Raw genomic sequence first — 20,345 nt, forward strand, 5'->3', positions numbered from 1 at the left:
TCGACTACCCCAAAAATGTTTGAATCCCCCCCTGAATTCCTCCAGCCCCCCCCCCCCATTTTTTTGAACGCGGCCTTAATCATTTCCTTCTGATCAGTAGAATCTTTCCACCGGTGCATTTTTCCCTTTTTGAATATTTCATCATTTCTTGTAATTCTGATTATTTAGGCCTAGTAGGACTATCAAGTGAGTATTCAACCTCTGTATTTTCCTTTTCGACCAACTCTTCAGATACTGCATTAATTTCTCGCAATGATGAAGAATTGTTAGACATGAGTTTACATTTGTAGGCCCTAATTGAATCTTTGCACTGTATGGATTCATCAACAGAACTGCGTTAAGACCTTTCAATATTTTCATATACATGTACTCATTTGAATCCCGTTCATCGGTTGATTCTAACTTGTCAATCAATGATTTCAGAAACAATTTCTTCCTTGATTAAAATTGTTCTCTTTATTTTTTTTTCTAATGTTGAAAATATTTATCTAAAGTCGGGATCTTTTGGGTTTTTAACAAAAAAACTTTTTAGCTCTTCAGGTTAAGTGTTACACTCTGCATCGAACCACTGCCTTTTTCTTTTTTTCTTCGTTTTCCTTGGGTTAATATCGTATTTATAAATTTCAAGACTGTTTGGCGCCGTTTATAAGCTTACTGATGGGAAGTATTAACAGTATAAGCTTATTTAGGGAGCCTTCAGTAATTACAGGGGGTGGGCCGGGGGAATTTGGGGGGAGGTTCACTTTTTAGAAAACAGTTCAAGGGGTAGGGTCACTTTGGACAGAAGCTGAAATTCCAAAATCAAATTTCTTACACAACCATGGACTTATAACCACTCTAGTCTAATATTTTAATGCGTGTGGGACGGCTGTGGTGTTGACTCAATCACTTAATCCGCTGATACCGACAGCGGATTAGCAAGTTGGCAATGTTTTCGGAGCAATTAGGGCTTATTAGGAAGTGTTCAGTTATGATGACCGGGGGTGAGCCGGCAAAATCCGGGGGGGGGGGGGGTCACCTCAAATTTGAAAACTGCAAAGGGGGGGGGGGTCATGTATTTTTCAAACAGCTCAGCGGGGGGGGTCACTTAATTTTCATAAGTATCCGTCCCGTCAAAAAGCAGTTTCAGTGTTCAGAAATATTCTGGGAGATAAAAATGATTCGTTGCATGATTCCATTCTCTGAAATTATTCACCTGTAAATCTGAACAAAAGTATAATTATCTGTCACATGAAAATCTTGACTTGACAACTCTGAGGCTTGTCTTATTGTAAATCAAGCTCACTGCACTGAGGGCGATGAACAATTCCTATTACTTACATATTAGAGATATAGCAAGTTTTGTCAGGGAAATTATTTAACAGTTGCCTGTACTGAGAGTACCATGAAAAGTTAAATAATACTTTTAGGTGAAATTCCAATATCATAATTGTTGTCCACATCTGAACTTTTAAATACCCTATTTGAATCAAGTACATTTGTATCAATTATCAAACACTTATAAAAGCACAAATTAATTTAGTTTAGCATTGTAAAAAAATTATTCTTTGTTTTCTAATAGACTCCAATGTATAGTGAATCAACATTTCGGTGAGATTCCAAAATCCAATTTCTTGCACACATATCAACCTTTATATAAACCATACTAGGCTAACTAAGTACTTTAAAATGAATTATCAAATGTCTATAAATACACAGATTTTGATAGTTTTGTATCGGAAAAAAATTATTCATTTTCCTCATAGACTTCCATCTACAGTGAATCTACATTTTGGTATAATTCCAAAATCCAATTGTACCACCCTAATCTAATCAAGTACGGTACATTGATATCAATAATCAAGAGTACATAAATACATGGGTTTACCTATTTTTGTATCGGAAAAAAATTATTCATACTTTCCTCATAGACTCCCGTGTATAGTGGATGAACATTTTCAGTGAAGTTCCATAATCAGATTTCTTGTATACATAATATGCACCTTTAACCATCATATTCTAATCAAGTAAAATTATGTTAATTATTGAACATCTGTATATGCACAAGCATACCAAGTATTTCAAAAAAAAAAATTATTCACAATTTTATCATTGACTCCCATGTATAGTGGATGAACATTTTTGGTGAAATTCTAAGGTCAAACTTTTTGTCCACATGCCAGTTGTAACAATCCTATTTGATTTAAGTACATTTATGTAAATTATCAAATATCTATACATGCACAGATATAGTTTTGCATTGAAAAAGTATTACATAGATTTCTCATACATGTATGAGAAAATATATGTATACCATGTATGGTGAATCAACATTATCAACAGCTGATTTTTAATTAAATCCAAATATCAAAATTTTGTACACACACGCTTGTGCAAAAATATTGCGATCCACCAGTAATTTCTGTCCAACCCCTTTGAGGGGTAATTTCAAAATTATAGCAAGTCAGAAGGGAAAATCTGAGCATTAACACCTTTTGAGTTTGTAAGGAAGGTCATTTGAAAAAATCTAAGCTCTTTTGGGGGGGGGATTTTATTGCTCCATACCCCCAAGATGTTTGTGTGTGCAGCTTTACTCAAGCAATGGGGGGGGGGGGGGGGGGGGGGGTCATGAAATTTTTGTCATCTTGAAAGGGGGGTCATCAATTTTTTGGTACAATGGGTAGGGGGGGTTCACTTATTTTGACTGATGCGCAGGAAGAATTTGCCGGCCCACCCCCGGCCATAATAACTGAACGCTCCCTTAGGCCTATATAGCCTACAGTGGAAGTTGGAGAGGAGATAAGGACTTGTCGGTAATATATAAAGCAGTCAGACGGTGTGGAGTTGAACTCTTTATTTGAAATATCACAGACAAAATTAATAAAATCAAATAAGGTAAACCGTTGCACAAAAAACCTCCTCCCCACCCCAGGGTCCTTTCATCAGTTCCCTGTGCGTAAACTCGTGCTGTCAAACGAAAGCTGAAAGGTGGCGTTTTACCGGAAGTTACCATCATGCTTTACTTTGCATGCATTCAAGATGGCGGCTGTCGAGCGGCGTGCTTTCTTAAGGTAATGTATCTTTCCTTTAGCAGGTGATTAGATGCAGAGCAAAAGCCACGAACTCTTTCCAGTACAATTCTAAAATTCTGCCGTTATAGTCTACATATTTTTAATCGTTTCAAGCACGGCAGCTTGCAGCTCGAGTTCCAACTGTTTCGCTGTTTTGGTGTTTACATCTCAAACGGGGGTTCACTGAGTGAGACTCCTCTTCATGTCCCAGACAGCCAGGGATTTCCCGTTAGTATTTCCAGAGCATCCAAAAAAACAACCGAGATCTCTTATGTTTGAGGCATACTTTCCATTTGTTCGCCAGTACTCCATCGCTGTTGATAATGTCATGAACTCAGCTAGACGATTTGTTTCATTGTAGAACGCCTGTGTTGATGTATTGTCACGTGGTCGGACAATACGAAGAACGTTGTGTGTGCGTTTAATCGTACTTCGTACGTTCAACTTCAAGGATTGTTGGTGACGGGTGCTGCATCATTTTCTCCGCGTTATGAAATGGATTATGGCGTGAAAGAACTACAGTGGTGCCCTCGATGCGAAAAGGACGGCGTAAAACGAAGGCTTAAACTGTCACAGATTAATCTGACCGAAGCTTTGTGGATTTGTGACAATGTTCAGGTAATATTTGCTGCGGTTCTGTAGCCCTACCACTCCCTGGCTAGTAGTTGTTGTGTGGAGTTGGGCAACAACCAGCCAGGGAGTGGTAGGGCTACGGAAACGCAGCAAAGGTAATATTGGCTTTTAGCCACTTTGACCCCTGGCAGTTTCAACCCTTTCAGCCCTGCAGGACCTTGGACACCTTTCCTGCGGTGTTAAGAAGACACACTTGTATTATTATTAGCTCATACTTGGTATGTATATAAATACCAAAAAGAGCTTATATGGTGAGTTGGTGGCGTCCGTATGTATTTATGCGAATACAAGAGAAGTCGGCCAGTTGTGAGCTCGGCCAGTTACGAAGTCGGCCAGTACAGTATGCACCCAATTAGAATACATGATCGATAATGGTGTTTCTTTCTGTGAAGTCTCACCAAAGTTATATGTGATAGTGATGTAAATATCATGCGTAAGGTGAGCATAATGTTTGCAAACTTCACAGATCACAGTTCAACGCACATATGATATACACACATTGGGTAAAATTAAGATGGCGGTGTGTCGCGATCGTGGCAGCGAGTTTTGTAGCCTTCATCATGGTTACACTTGAAGTTCGTTAAAAAGTCATAGGAGATGGTGAAGCAAATTAGTTAAGAGTCGTCAAGCCATGAATTTTACTGAAGAAATGGCATAATGTTTGCCTGAACTTTAATACGGTACGCGTGCAATCTGCAGAAACACTTATGCAGACCGTACCTGTTTTGTAGGGCGGACGTGGGACCTCTTCGAGTTGTTTTCTAAATCACGGTCCCTCCACAAAACGGTCAAGAAACGCTTTTGTTCAAAGGTGCTAATCACCTACACAGTTGCAACAGTCCGCGTTGCGGTGGACGCAGGAAGCGAATGACGTCATAAGCAAGTTAGCGTCTTGTTTCAGTGGCGTCTTGTGACACGGTCCCGCTCCGGTATCCTACGATTTTCAGTCAATCAAGCTTCTTTATTTTCATCTTTCTGCACTGTTTCGCATGTATTTGAAGACTGGTGAGAAGATGAGTAAAACAGTTTCTTAAAGATCTAAGTCACTATCGAGAAATCTTGGATGATATTTTATGGCTGAGTTCAGCCATGAGGTGATCTTGACCGACGCCATGCATTTCGGAAACACTGTGAATTTTACTCCCCCGTTTGTTTTTTCACCTTTCATCAAAAAAGTAAGTCATGCACCTCCTAACAAGGCAAAGACTTCGAAAAAATAGGGAATCGTGTTTTGTTGTTATTTTGAAACCTAATTCGACAAGAAAACTAGTCTTTTTTGCCGCGTTTATATTTTCAACTGAAAACAAAATGGCGTCGCTTGGGATCGACGAGTCGTATCTGCATTACATGGGAAAATCCTAAAATGTCTTCCTTAACTCCCTTTTGATATCGATTTAACATGATAATTCCTCAGTTCCAAACTTTGAGACTTCGATTTGAAATTTTTAATCGTTTTCAACAAAATTCAATGTACGAAATCAAGGAACTCTAACGATGACCTTGTTTTTTCAAGGTGCTTCCGTCGACCGTGCGTCGACCCATTGAGAGTTGGCGTTATGGTAATAGTGCAACGTTTTTTCCTCCTTTTTTTCTCCTTTATCGATCGTTCAGAGGTGTCTAGTGCGTCCCTACCGATCGTTCAGTCTTCTCAAAAGTAGGCAATCAGGTTCATGACGGAATCTGTTCTTTCTTAAAGACACAAGTTACTGCTGAACCCAATGTTTTGATTTTGTCGACCTTTCGAATTCTCAGACCGCCAAATTTAGAGAATCTAGAAACCCTACAAGTGTCGCGACATTTTGGTGACATGACCTCCCCAAGCCTGGGTGCCAAACTCTCTGCCATGGATTTTCCTGATTGAGGATCAAGTGAGATACAAATCATGTCGTGTATGGGTTTTCGTATGTTACCCACGAGAGACCGTGGTCAGCCCATCGATGGGTATTTATATACAAACTGATTGTATCGGTTGCTACACTGTGGACATTGGAAGACCACGCAAGGCTTGGGTTTCGCAGCAGTACGTGTCGACGCAGGATTTTTATCTTCCAAAATGAAGTCCCAATCAACATGGGAGTCGTCAAAATTGACGAAATCGTCTCCGAACTTGTACATAGTTCACGCTGCGTGACTCCACGGCAGGCAGATGTAAACAAACTTTGGCCTTCAGACGCATGCGCAGACAATAATCAGAATGCATTCTGGGAGAATTAAGTTTCTGCTTACGATAATTTTATGCACGTAACTGTTAACACCTCCCGCCACACGCGTGATAATCCGGGATTATCCCCATCAGTAAAATCAACAGAAAGCCCAATCGAAACCAGGACTATAACAAAAGAAACAGGTGGTGTTTCTTGACCGTTTTGTGGAGGGACCGTGTCTAAATATTCCTGGTAGTATTAAACCAACAAGATAACAAAAGCTATGGTAGTAAAAGGTTAAAACTGGCATGTGTCGATAAAGTATCCAACTGTGAAGAGAATGCGTATGCAATCATATTGCTTTGTTGCGAGTGGCCGACTTCTCCTGGCCGACTTTTCCCACTGGCCGAGTTGGTCTGGACCGGCGCTGGCCGAGTTCGCAAGTGGCCGACTTCTCCGGTTACCATGTATGCATGTGCAGATGTATGTCTGTCACACGCAAAAGCTCCCAAACCGCCGCACCTACCATCACAGTATTTAGTGTACTGGGGTTGAGATGTGACGTGGTTCAAATGAACATGTCAGTGTCAAAAATATTCAAATGAAGCAAGAAAAAGGGGAAATCCTGCAAATGTGCGGGAGTGGTGGCATTAACTGAAACAGCCCATATGAGTTGGAGATTCTGTAATCTCTAACCTATTTGTATGCAGTGTACCTATTATGTGTAGGAGTGGTGGCAGTGACTGAAACAGTCTACTCCACTGACCTTTAGTCATTTTCTGTCATTGTTCATGAACTGATACATATTGGCAGACCTGCTGAAACCATGAAAGACTGTGTTGAAACATTCCTCTCTGCTAAGCCTGTTCCTAAAGTGGACCTCCAGTACCTAAAGTTTCAGACCTTATTTACTTTTGTCATTCTTGTTTTTTCTGGTTTAAATATTTCTTGATGGACCAATTCAAACCAAGTATGAGCACACTGTCCTTGACGGTATTCTTATTATCATTACAGTCAAACCTGTATATAGTGGCCAATCAAGGGACTATGCTAAAGTGGCCTTTATAGACAGGTGGCCTTTATAGATAGGTCAGATAATTTATTCGTAATCAGTAAATGTAATTCGCTTGTCGACTCAGTGTTCTCCACAAATGAAAATTAAAGGCGGGTGGCCAATTAGCATATTAATTTGCATGATATTTGCATACAATTTACATATCACTCTGGCTATTCACAAGGCATTCCAGTGATGAGATATACTTCTGACACTCTCAATATTTTTCTCCATTCAGCAGTGATTAATGGCAAGCTACACAATTTATTTTTACATTCAAATCCTGTTTATTTACTTTAAATAAATAATAAAAGATCAAAAGTGAAAAAAACACATCGAACTAATACAAACAATACACAATTTAGTAATTATATTGCACAATACAACATGAAAATTCAAAAGTAGGCCTACATGAGAAGTAATCAGTCTTCGAAATAATTGGTGGCAACCTGTCAATCTGCCACCAAAATTTTTTTCTGGTGGTACTTTTCTGCCACTAAATGTCGTACACTTGACATGTTGTTGCCCTCTGTGATAGCTGCATATGCAGTCATACGGCACATATATTCATTCAAATTCTTCCAGTTCTCTCTGGGGTAACATTCAAATTTTAAGACGTTTTCATGTGATCCTCTGTTACCATATGTTTGTCTGTAGCCGGATTGGTAAAGCCATGACGTCTTTTGACGTCCATGACAAGTTGATCCAGGACTGAAGAATGCACTAAGTTACAATGCGGAGTCAGCGGAGCATGCCTGCAGAGAAATATACATTGACTTTAAAACTCAATTCATAATAAAGAGAGGCCCGAAAAAAATGATACCAGGTATTTCCAAGAACAAGATCTGAAATTTTATCGACTTCTAGTTCAGCAAACGTACAAAACTTAGACATCTGCGCGGCATAGGCTGCCATGCATGTTTGTGTGGAGCGCGCTGGCACTCTTGATCTTGATCACACACAACCTTTGAACTATACAGTATACCAGAACCTTAGGTACATAGCTGCTGTATTCGGATGATCACACGAATGATGATTTTAGCTCGTGCAGTTCCTTTTTATTTCACTTCCTTGTGCCTTTAATATTGTAAAACGGTCACGGATTTTAAAACTTGATCAAACGCAACTGCTTCTCAAAGTCAATCGAATGAATCCATGCAAGTTACGAATGCGTGACAGGAAGTGACACACATGGCTTCAACGTCATGTGGACATACACAGATCTCAAAATGGCTAACTTGGCTCGGACACGCAACGACCTGAATACGCGAAGTACCATACTTTTTTGCATCTGATATTTGTCGCAACCAATTGTATGATTTCCGCCATATCTGATCGAAATCACTATTCCTGACCTTCAGATCATTACAAGTACGAGACATTGGTGGCAATGGCAGTTGCCTTCAGTATAGATGCTTTGACTGAGTGCCCGCTGGCAAAAATGCAACACCGAGCCTTTAGTTGAGTGTACGCCGTGTCCGTTGTATGAAATGGACAGTGTCTGTACAGTCAGCAGCTTAACACATTTCACGCTTTTTGAATTGAAGTCTTAGCCAATGTTCATCGGCAGTACGGCCGTTTCACACTTGAAAAGTTCGCTGAAATAAAAGTGACAAAATCGCCGCTGAGAAACAATAGGTCTTCAACCACATTTTACTAAAGAGTATCGGTGGATATGAAACAGGATCGGGCCAAAAACATAAAGGATCGGGGCCGATCCTGTTAAACGGCCTGGGGAGAACACTAACGATTGCATGCAGTCGCAAAACAAACTGACAGATGTGTGAACGGCCCCTCCTTAACACGACGTTGTCAGTTCATTTTTAACACAACGTTGCAGGGATAGAAATACTTTTTCATTTCTCGTGGCAAAAGTTTGCCACTGGATATAAAATCAGGTGGCAATTATGAAAAATCTGGTGGCAGTTTAACACATCATGTGATTGGTATAATAAAACATTTTCTCATTGCCACATACTCTATCTAATCTATAAATTCTTGAAAATATGGTGAGTACACGTCACAAAAAATCAATCCATACTGCAGGCCTTGAAAATTTTTTTTTCAAACTTACTAACCGTGGGACACGTGAATTTCAATTTTACTTGCCCGAGAGGAAAAATTACTTGCCTTAAATTTCTAATAACTGTACTAGTAATTTGTAACAGAGAGCAAGAGTTTGGCCATATGAAGTGAATTCAAAGAGGGAAAAAACAGATTCAAACATGAACTACATTCTTGTTAAAATGGAGGACTATTACCAAATCTGAAATGTCGCAGAAGAAATGTGGGAATAGATTTGTCCATCTAGAAAACATCTATTTGAATTTGGAATTTTTCCACAACCTAATCCAAATTAAAATCTTTGCATAACATTGTGTGATTTACAATGTGCATGGCTGGCTGCTGCTCTTTATTATCAAGCTGAGATCACAAACAACTGCTCTGCTAGTGTTTATCTGCCAATGCATATGCACATGTACCATGTGTACATCTGCAACCCTTTTACCTGTTTACATGTTTACTCACTGAGCACAGCCGTCTTTCAAAGTTTTATTTTGATAAATGTATTCGTCAAGAGAGCACATTCAAGTTTCATTTTCGTTTAATACTCTTCAGTGCAGATTTGTTTTCTGTAAGTGAGAGCCGATCCCTAACAACCAAGGTCACGTAATTTGAAACTGTCTGCATCTCACGCACTACGTAGCTGCAATATGTGGCCTCCTTGGTCGACTGAGCCCGTTTTGACTACGATGTAAACTTGTACTTTTTCATCTGGGTGTTGATTTACGTTGAACAGTAAGCATTGCCGAGATCCATGGCTTCGAATAAGTTTACATCCATTTACCAAGCACATGGTGCAATTACACTGTACTATCGCGTGAAGCCGATCGACTGTCATACGACTCATACACTTGCACAAAGAGAATGGCAACCACTGTCAAGAGCATACCACTTTACGGCACACATACAAAACAGTGAGTTCACTCCGTGTCGTCGGAGAGAACATGTCGCAAAAATCTATTTTTACGACTTTTTGTGTTTTACAACAGCAGGAACGATTATTTTGCGATGTCGGGCGGATTTTCAAGGGTTTTCAGAAAAAACTTCTTAGAGTTGAAGGACGTACAATGATTGTAGGCGTGTACAGACCTAATGAAATACGTTTTCAAGCTTGAATTGTCCAGAGCTTAGTTAATTCAACCGCTGGTGCACTTTCCCGTCGGACGGGAAGCATATTGATTTTACTTGCCCGAACGCAAAATTCACTAGCCACGGGCGTCGGGCGATAGGAATTTTTGAGCCCTGTACTGGCTAATGAATTGCAAGTATTTATTGTTATTTAATTCATGCAGGCTGCAGTTTGGCTTTGTTTTCAAAATATCACAACATGCTTTTATCTTGTGCAGTATGACTGCATATGCGGCTATCACAGAGGGCAACAACATGTCAAGTGTACAAAAGCTGCTGTCATCGATATGGAGATTAGCCAATCACAAGTGTGGATTCACGCTGTGTTTTCATTCATGCCAAAATGTCGCAATTAGTTTGGGTTTTTTTTAGCTAATGAGTTTTTCCGCCGTCGACGCGTCAGACAATGCGTGTTCCTTCAGTGTTCCTTCATTCAAGCCTCACGACCCAAAATTTAGTGGCAGAAAAATACCACCAGAAAAAAATTTTGGTGGCAGATTGACAGGTTTTGGTGGCAAATGCCACCATTGCCACCGATTATTTCGATCACTGACGTTGTCAGTTGCTGTCATTTTTATTCAATATGCTTTCAGATATTGTTCGGACAACTGACTGTGAAAACAGTTTAGGCGACAGAAAACAAAGGTGGGCGGGCGAGATTAAAGGTGGGCGGCGACAAAAAGAAGCCGGGCGCACCGCCCGTAAAAACCCCTAGCGGAGAACACTTGATCAACTCCACTTGTGCTTTATAATGTCAAAGTCATGTCCTTGAATTCAGTCACAACCGCCACACCTAGGACAAATTCTCCCGATTGCGAGAATTCTTCATCTAAGAGAAAAACATGGATAGCTGTATCAAAACATGCAATATTTCAAGATCTCCAAATTGGGAGGAATTTGCCCTTTTTTTATGTAGTGTGCCATGCTGTATAAGGCCCACTAAACACAAAATTCTTTATTTACAGCAATTGTTTATGCTATAGTGATACAGTAATTTAATTGAATGGTAGGTAGCGGTAAAGGCTATTTTTGCACCAATTCTTAAAGTAAATGGCAAGTTTCAAGTATTAGAATCAAGATATTTAGTTCAAATTTTCAGGATAACTCCCTTAGTTAATACTTTCTCCAAAGAATATAAAAATTGTATATTTGTAGCCATGATTTTGAAATATGACACCATTCAATATTAAAATTTAATTTTTCATATTTATTTTACATATTTGAATTTAATAATAATTGGATAGTATTAATATTACCAAATTAGTTATAAATATGTTGACACTATTAATTGTAAGATTTGTACGGCAGGATTTGTAGATAAATTTGTTTTTATGATTTTACATGGGTTTACATATCAAAAAATTATTAAAAAATTCTTTCAAATTGCAAAATTTGATTTTTCAAAAAGTACTCCAAATACAGGAAAATTGTGCCGTACAAATCTTATCTGTAACCTTGTTACTGTAATAGGCTGTAAAAATTCCATGTCCATATCTCATTTCAAAGGTTGGATTAAATTGGTATAAAATTATGTACGAAAACTGTTATTCTGTCAAAAATGTTGAAAACAAGCCATATTTGCACACCTCTTTTGAAGTCACAGAGCAGTCTTTTTGGTTAATCTCACTTTTGACACCTCTTTGACACTCAAAGAATCTAAAAGTGCATTTACAATAGCAGTCACGCATTCTGAATGCAAGCACTGCCTTGTCAAACTTTCCTGAAAAACAGTAAATTTCCCTTTTCAAACATTTCTTTAAAAGCTAGGGGACCTCTACCATAGTTAATACACTAAGGACTCCCCAACTTCCTCTTATTTGGTCAGTTTTTCAGAAGTTTCAACGGGCTATAACTCTGCAATGCCTATGACCCCCCAAATGTCTAGTTTTTTTTATTCCACAGAGAATGTTGACTACTTTTATGTTTTAATAGTGTTATTGAAGTTTATAACTTACGCTCTAGCCTTTACCGCCACCTTAAGGCAGTTATCTCTATTTTGCAAACTTCCACTAAAATAAGTTTAGTTTTCATTGAACTTTCGATTGCTATGAACATGACAGGTCCAATGACACAAACCCCTAATCAGTATATCTCAATATTGCTTAGAATTTTGTGCAGTTTGCCCAGTGTAATGTAAACTGTTGCACAGGCAATCATTCTGCTCAGTGCTGGTTTCTTAGTGTGAACAGAATCAGTAAATCTGCCCATGGCATTCATGATAATGCAATAGCACTTACCATAATTTCTCTTATTTTGCATTTGCAGTGTCCCTACCCCTTTGGTGCAGACTGTGTATCCAGTGTTGTTGTTAAGAGGAATGTTTCTGAGATTGGAAGCAAGAGAAAACGGAAAAGAACATTAGGTGATGATGGTGAAAACAGAAAGTTTAGGCAGAGTGAGGCTTCATCTGTGTCAGATGTGTCAAGTGTTATAACTTCTGCTGAGCTGGATGAACTACTTGATATGCTGAATGGCGTTGAAGGCAATGAATCAACCTCAGAAACATCTCAAGAGAAAAGCAGCAGTGCAAAGAAGAGTCAGACAAACTCAGGGTTGAAAACAAAAAGAAGAAATGAAGTAGCTTTTGAAAGAACAGCAAATTTTGTCAAAAGTCTATCACAGCAGCCATGTGTACAAACCGGAGAAGAAGATGTCTCTTCTCAAAATGATGTCAATACGCCTAAGTATAAAGAGCCATTCAAGAGAAAAGTCTTTGTCGGGTATACCCTTGGTGCTAATACGGGTAGCTGTGGAAGTCAAGGGAGATTTAGTGAAAGGGAAACTGATTTACAGAAAGGTGATGCAGACAGTTCACCTCTCACTGTCCCAGCTGAAGAAAAATCTCTGACAATACAATGGCAGAACGACGAAGCACTGTGCTGGCTTGATGCAGTTCTTTGTCTGTTAGTCCATTGCAAAAGTTTACAAAGCCGTCTGAAGCACTTGATGGGAGCCAACAAGTCTGTTATTAAGGACCTGTGTCATGTCTATGATCGAGCTAAAACGTCAGTGTTTGGCAAAGGCAATAATGGACTTGACCTGTCAAAACTTGATGATGCTATGCAGAGACTGACAGATGTCAGACACAAACTTTTTACACATCTTGAACCTCGGCTGAAATGTGAACTTGGAAAGTATGACAGCCCCGTGCTAGCACTGCCGTTACTACTCAAAGAAGATGCAGGGATTGAAGAGTGTTTTCAGTTGAAGTATCATTGGAAGTTTTCCTGTTCAGAGTGTGGATTTGAGAAACTTGACAGGTGAGTACCCACTTGAAATGTAAACAGCTGCTTCATAGAGTTTATAAGTACATGTACATGTAGATTTTAACTTGTACTCTCCATGATGATCTATTTGACACTATCCCATATTGACTTTGTATGTTTGAACAAAATGTGCTAGTATCAGCTGTCTTTACAGATACATGTACATCAAACTGAGAGTTGATACCACTGAATCATGTTTTGTTGATCATGTACACTTCATATTATGATCAATAAAACTAGTAGAAGCACAGACCAGATAGCAATGATATATTTCTATATGTTTTGTGAGTAGTGAATGCTTGTACTTCCCCTGTTATGTTTCTCAGATAAACCTCTGTTATGTTTCTCAGATTAACCCCTGTTATGTTTCTCAGATTAACCAGCAGAATCAGTAGCATCATGGCAATTCCTGGCTCTCTACTTTCAATATTTTCAACAAATCACCTGTAATATCATTTGTACCTTTTTCAGGTTTGAAAAACTGTTGCCAACACTTCCAAATGTGGGAGCTGATATCAACATGCCCAGTCCATACTTTGTAAGACCATGCTATCGATGCAATACTGACAGGCAGAAGAGTGTCCTCAATTTTGATAGGTAAGTTTGTTTGCTTTATTCAGTGGAATGTTCTTAACCCTTTAACGGCAGCGCCCTCACACATCGATCATATATGATCAATGGATTGTGTACATGGGCTTTCTCCTATGTATGTGGCTGTATAAGCTATGCCTTTGGCCTATTTGTGCCATATATGAAAGGGATATCACCTTATTTGGTGATATTCATAAAATGATGTCATTGTTTTCCCAATAAAGTTTAGCCGAAACAATCCGAAGTTGTCCCGCCGTTATCTTAGGTCACATCTCAGTGCGTCACCTCTTTACCGGTATTTGCCGTAACTTGTGGCAGGCACAGAATCGACTTTCCTCATACATAATTTATGATAATGAGCAGTTCAAGTGACCATACCTCTACAAGTGAGTCGTCTGACTTGGAAACTGAAGATGTTTTGACACCAAATGGTCGAATCAGGTGAGATACAGTGATATTTTGCTGTAGTTCAATAGGTTTATGTGTGCAAATTCAACCGTAATTTTCAAATTCGAGACAACACAATGGACAAATGCTAAATTTATCGATGGAGACTGACTAAAAACAACAAATGTCAAATTCTAAAGACGTACATCTGTAATATGTATCTAATAATAATTATTTTTTTGTAGTTTTAGTCAACGTTCTGTTGTTTTCAACGCTGGTATGGAACTTTTGCAAGGTCAGGTCGCGATGACAGTCGTTGGCCGAGCGTAATGAAAGCCGTTGTGCGAATGCCATTTTGTTTATCAACTTCAGTAGGCACACGTTTTTAGAGGTGAAACGTTGTCTGTCAATTTGCTTCAAATCGATATCAATGTAGTAATTAAATTACTATTTCAATGCTAAGAGTTATTTTTTTGAAGGCAGTCAGTATTTTCAAGTCTATCTATGTTTGTCCGCCGTACTGCCGCCACGGCATGGGAAGCTATGTGTGATGTAAACAAATAGGCACACGCAACATGTTGACCCCCATTGAGATCATATTTCTCGGTTTGAAGGTTGGACAGAAATAATCGTCTTGTCTGACAATGAATTGGTCTCATTTAGTTTGTGCAGCTGAAGCCTGATGGTCATGGCAAAACCTTGCATGGTTGGTCGCATATGAACTCTAGAACATCTAAAACTTATATGTACGCACTGAAGTTTTGTGGGATGGCAAACCCGGAAATGTTCGAATTTGAGTACTGTACCAGCGAAGTTCTGGATTACGTACGTGTTCACCATTCAGATTTTGGTTGGTGTACTAGAAAATGTTATGTATCCACTTATTTGTAAGTTGCTGCAGACAACATGTTTCATTCTCGTTTATTTCAATTTTTAGGGTTCACTTTGGATACAATCAGCCAGATGATGGTGGCCCAGCCCCAAATGCATTTAGATTCCGTCCAGTCTGTTGGGGTCAACTTACGACGGCTGACCAGACTGGGAGTGCACACAATAACTCGGGCACTTTATGTTTTTATGCTGTTTTTCACCGTGGAGATGATTGGCCGTATATGTAAATATACAAATATGGCAGTTGGAGTGACCTTACACCAGATGAGTTGTACAAGTTCATCAGGCTGTTGATTTTTATGGGTCTGGTAAGGCTACCAAACTATAACTGTTGTTTGAGTGTTCAGTCTTTATACAGTGGCTGCTGGGTAAGATCCTACATCTCACCAATGATTTAAAGCTATCATGGCTTTCTTAAAAATCAGTAATAAATTGTAAGTGTTAAGAATTTTTTTTAAATTTGAAGACATTTCTGAGCAATTTTATGCATTCTTATACAGTGTATGACAGGCTATCCAAACATACAGGGGGAGGGTTGCAGGGAGGGGATTCCCCTCCCTATGTGCGAGAAATCTTTAAATTTTGGAGTAATTTCGTGCATTCTTGTACTGTATGAAAGACCATTTCAGCATAAGAGTGTTAAGGATTATTTTAAATTTGAAGACATTTCTGAGCAATTTTATGCATTCTTATACAGTTTATAAAAGGATATTTCAACATACACACATGTGGAAGGTTTCAGGGAGGGGGTCTCTTCCCTGTGTGCAACAAATTTTTAGTCCCCGCGGACGAAGTCCGGCGGGGACTTATAGATTGGGTCCCGTCTGTGCGTCCGTCCGTCCGTCCGTCCGTCCGTCCGTCCGTCCGTCCGTCATCAACTGTTTCTCAGACACTGCTAAACCAATTTCGTTCAAACTTGGCACAAAGGCATAGCACTATGACCTACAGATGCACGTCGATTTATTTTGTGATACGATCCAATATGGCCGCGAGGCGGCCATTTTGTTGCGATTTTTCATGTCTTTGGACCATAACTCAGACATCCTTGAGCAGATTCTGTTCAAACTTGGCACAAAGGCATAACACTATAGCTTTCATATCCATGTCAAATTATTTCGCGATACGATCCAACATGGCCGCGAGGCGGCCATTTGTTTGCGATTTTTTCATGTCTTTGAACCATAACTCAAACATCCTTGAACCGGTTCTGTTCAAACTTGGCACAAAGGCATAACACTATGGCCTACATATGCATGTCAAATTATATTGCGATACGATCCAATATGGGCGTGAGGCGGCCATTTTTTTGCGATTTTTTCATGTCTTTGAACCATAACTCAAACATCCTTGAACTGATTTTGTTCAAACTTGGCACAAAGGCAAAGCACTATGGCATACATATGCATGTATCAATTAACCTTGTTATAGGATCCAATATGGCTGCAGAACTGCCATTTTGTTGGAATTTTGCATGTCTTTGAAGCGTAATTCAAAGGTCATTACACCCATTTTGTCCAAACTTGGCACAAAGATCAAGCACTACGGCATACATATACATGTCAATTTACTTCGTGACATGTTCCAATATCGCTGCCAGATGGTCATTTTTGGATATTTTCATGTCTTTGAGGCTTAATCATATGCAAATATTCCTTAACCAATGTTGTTGAGACTTGGTACAAAGATAAAGTACTATGGCATACATATGCATGTCTACTAATTTTATGCTATGATCCATATGGTCAATAGACAGCCATTTGATTTCAATTTCGGTGTGATTTTTTTATGTCTTTAAAAACATAAACATAGGTCAGTGTCCCTCGATGGACTGATTTTGTTCAAACGTGATACGAAGATAAAATACTATTGCTGCATTCTTGTGCACATTAATGTGTTTCATTCTATGATCCGAAATGGCTGATTACAACAACATACCCGATCCCATACCATTTCGAAAATTCCACCAAACCATGTGTATAGTATGTGCCGTCATGACACTAGAGGCAGTGAGGGCATCGTTATGTGTGATGTAATCAAAAGTTCTTCAATGGTCATTACCGGCAGAGATGAGTCATTTTATTGAACGTTCGTCAGATTACTTTATTATGCAAGTCACAGGCCTGATGCACCCGTTGCATCAATGTCATTCCACAGCTACCTAGACCGCAGCTACCTAGACACCAAAGATTATAACAAAATGGACAAGCGGGGACTGTGTCATCAACGATGACTTGTTAAATTTTGAAGACATTTTGGAGTAATTTAATGCATTCTTGTAATGTATGAAACACCATTTCAGCATACAGAATCATTATTACAATCAATTACAACATGTATGTTTTCATGGGATAAAGTTTTAAAAAAACGTCAGAAAAATTAATTTGATATCACTTAGGCCTGTCATCAACTGCAGTTGGCAAGGATAATAGCAAAATTTCACCAGGCTGTTGTGTAGAATCATATTAGCTCATGACTTGAACAAACATTTTGAAATACATCTTAAATAGGGGTTTTCACAACCCAGAAAACGATCCTCTAGAATCCTGACCAGTCTGGCTGTACAAAGACTTTTACTGATTTAAATAAACTTAACTGAAGATACGGTAAAATCAAACAGTTAATTCAATGAATTATAGGAACACAATTTTCAGTGATTTTCATTCACTGTATTAATTTCACAATAAAACGAATTCGCGAGCTGATTATTGATTTTTTGGTGATGTTGAATATAATTGAAAAAGAGAGCCAAATTTCAGTGTTCATGTTTGATAAAATCCCAATCTGACGACACCGAATGCCAACCTGTACTACACCGTGTGTGTACAACGCACTGGCAGTGGATTGTGACACGGTACACGCAACGCAATATCGGTCGACCTGAAATTTGACACTTTGATGGACGTAGCATTTCAAAAGTATGAAAAATGAGACCAAGTAATTGTTTATTTATTTAGATTTGATCTAAAACCTCTTACAACCAACAGACAAAGTCCTACTCTTATGCAGAAACTCAAAGTTTTTCAAGCGTCCACAACAGTCTGGATAAGGCCAGCGTCCACAACCACGGCTCCTCCACAAAACGCGATGTCGATCAACTTGAATATTGACACTATGATTGACCATGGATGGATTGACGTGGCGTTTCAAAAGTATGAAAAGTTAGATTCCGTAACTTTTGGTCGCTTTACATTTGATCAAAAACCTACCAAACCCATCAGACAAGGCCCTACTCTTACGCAGAAAACAAAAGCTCTCAAGCGTCGGCTTTCTCTTCTGCGTTTGAGTGAAACAAACGTGGGCTTCATTCGGAAATGGTCGGCTATTCGTGGGCGTAACGTTAGTCCAATGGTAAGCTATACCAAATGTAAACGGAAGAATAATTCGGGCTGTAGTCGGGAAAGCAAGGTTGACCTCGATCACGGTACTACAGTGTTTACCGCGTAAATTGCTAGACTACATATACATGTAGCCACATCAGCACTTCTGGAATATTATCTCCGGCTTGCAAGACAACCAAAATATCAAAATATTATCATCAAAACCAAAATTTTGAGGCTAGAGAGCGATACAGTGCTGAAAAGTAGCCGGCCAAAATACAGAAGTAGCCGGTCAATTTGGCCGGCATCCGACTAAAAATGAACACGCTGAAGCAGTGAAATATATTTTGATGTATTTCAAAATTAACTGTACAACTCTTCTGATGTAAGGTCATAGTTCATCTGCCACAGACACACAAACCCAACTGCCAATACAATCTATCGTTTGAAAGCAGTGAAATATGTTTTGATGTAGTTCAAAATCATATGTACAACTCTTCTGATGTAAGGTCATAGTTCACCTTAATGTCCAACTGTCAAAACAATCATAGTTTGAAAGCAGTGAAATACGATTTGATGTAGATTTGATAATGTAATAACACTGAATCATGCTATCATACATGTGTAAAGGTCATAATTTCAACAAGATGTATATTTTATAGTTATTTGCTGGTCATCCTTATATGTGTGAAACATTTGCTAGTTCAACATGCAAATAGTTATGTCAAGATTGTACAGAGGAGTCTTTGAATTCCAGATATGAATATTGATGTATAAGTTCCAGTCTTATTTACATTTTATTGAATTTCTCAATTGCCATCTCATTTACATTTTATTGAATTTCAACATTGAAACACATTCTTATGTTCCAATTTGCACCTATACTGGTGAAGAATATTTCACCTCAGCGATTTCTAAGCAGTTCTCTTACAAGAGACTTTTAACCAATTTCAAGTTTTATAATTGCAGCAAAATGAGTGTAAGTTCATCGTCAAATTGTGTTTGCATGGACATGCATATTAGAAATAAGGACATAGTCCCATGAACATGCCAATTTTGGATAATGAATTATTGTAAATAATTAATATTTTCAGATCTTTTCTCAGGAAAACAAATATATTATTCATAAGGAAAACAAAGAAATTTTATAAGATATTATTTCTTAATTTAATGAGCAAAGCAAAGTGTGATGTTTCCACTTCCACTTTTACCAGAGTGGTGCAATAAACTTACCTTTCTCCTTTCAGGGGTAGCGCTTGGATTTCAAAGTTGTTAGCCACAGATTCCTTGCGTGGCGAATTTGTCATACATCTTGTTAGCCACACACAACTTTCTTTAGCCACACAAAACTTTTGTACAATAAAAACAAAATAAAAATATTTTAAGGTCTCATCTTGTTTGAAGTGCCATAGACTTCACATGCAATCCACCCCTACCTACCTCCACTCCCCCCTTCTCAGACAAGGACTTTTTGAATGCAACTGCTTGTTATACTTCTTTAAAAAGACTGGTGCAGTTCATTTTCTGTGATAAGGAATCCTAGCAACCCATATGATTCAGTTAGTACAACCAATAGAGGTAAACTATTGTGCAACACATACACACAATTACAGGGCTTCCTTTCCCCATCGTTTGAACTGCAAGTATAATAGAATGAAGAGCTGAAGACAAAAACAGTTCACTAATTTTTTAGCTCACTTTTGGTGTTCCAATGTGAGGTTATCGTATAAGCTGAATTAGTTCATTTGCATCTGATTTGCATGTCTGTATATTTGTGGGTATGTGCGGATGTATGTCCGTCACACACAAAGGCTCTCATA

General features: G+C 38.7%; 1 protein-coding gene across 1 annotated transcript in view; it reads left to right on the plus strand.

Annotated features, from left to right (window-relative positions):
- The first annotated feature begins 2,993 nt into the window (after positions 1 to 2,993).
- The window catches only part of LOC139116292 (SUMO-specific isopeptidase USPL1-like), a 28,905-nt gene continuing 11,553 nt past the window's right edge, over positions 2,994 to 20,345 (plus strand). Inside the window, exons 1-4 of the mRNA XM_070678908.1 lie at positions 2,994 to 3,050; positions 3,412 to 3,668; positions 12,339 to 13,333; positions 13,811 to 13,936. Coding sequence (XP_070535009.1) covers positions 3,546 to 3,668; positions 12,339 to 13,333; positions 13,811 to 13,936 — 1,244 coding nt within the window. The 5' untranslated portion in view covers positions 2,994 to 3,050; positions 3,412 to 3,545. The remainder of the gene's footprint in view (positions 3,051 to 3,411; positions 3,669 to 12,338; positions 13,334 to 13,810; positions 13,937 to 20,345) is intronic.

This window comes from Ptychodera flava, chromosome 17 (genome assembly GCF_041260155.1).
Source record: "Ptychodera flava strain L36383 chromosome 17, AS_Pfla_20210202, whole genome shotgun sequence".
Taxonomy (NCBI): Eukaryota; Metazoa; Hemichordata; class Enteropneusta; family Ptychoderidae; genus Ptychodera; species Ptychodera flava.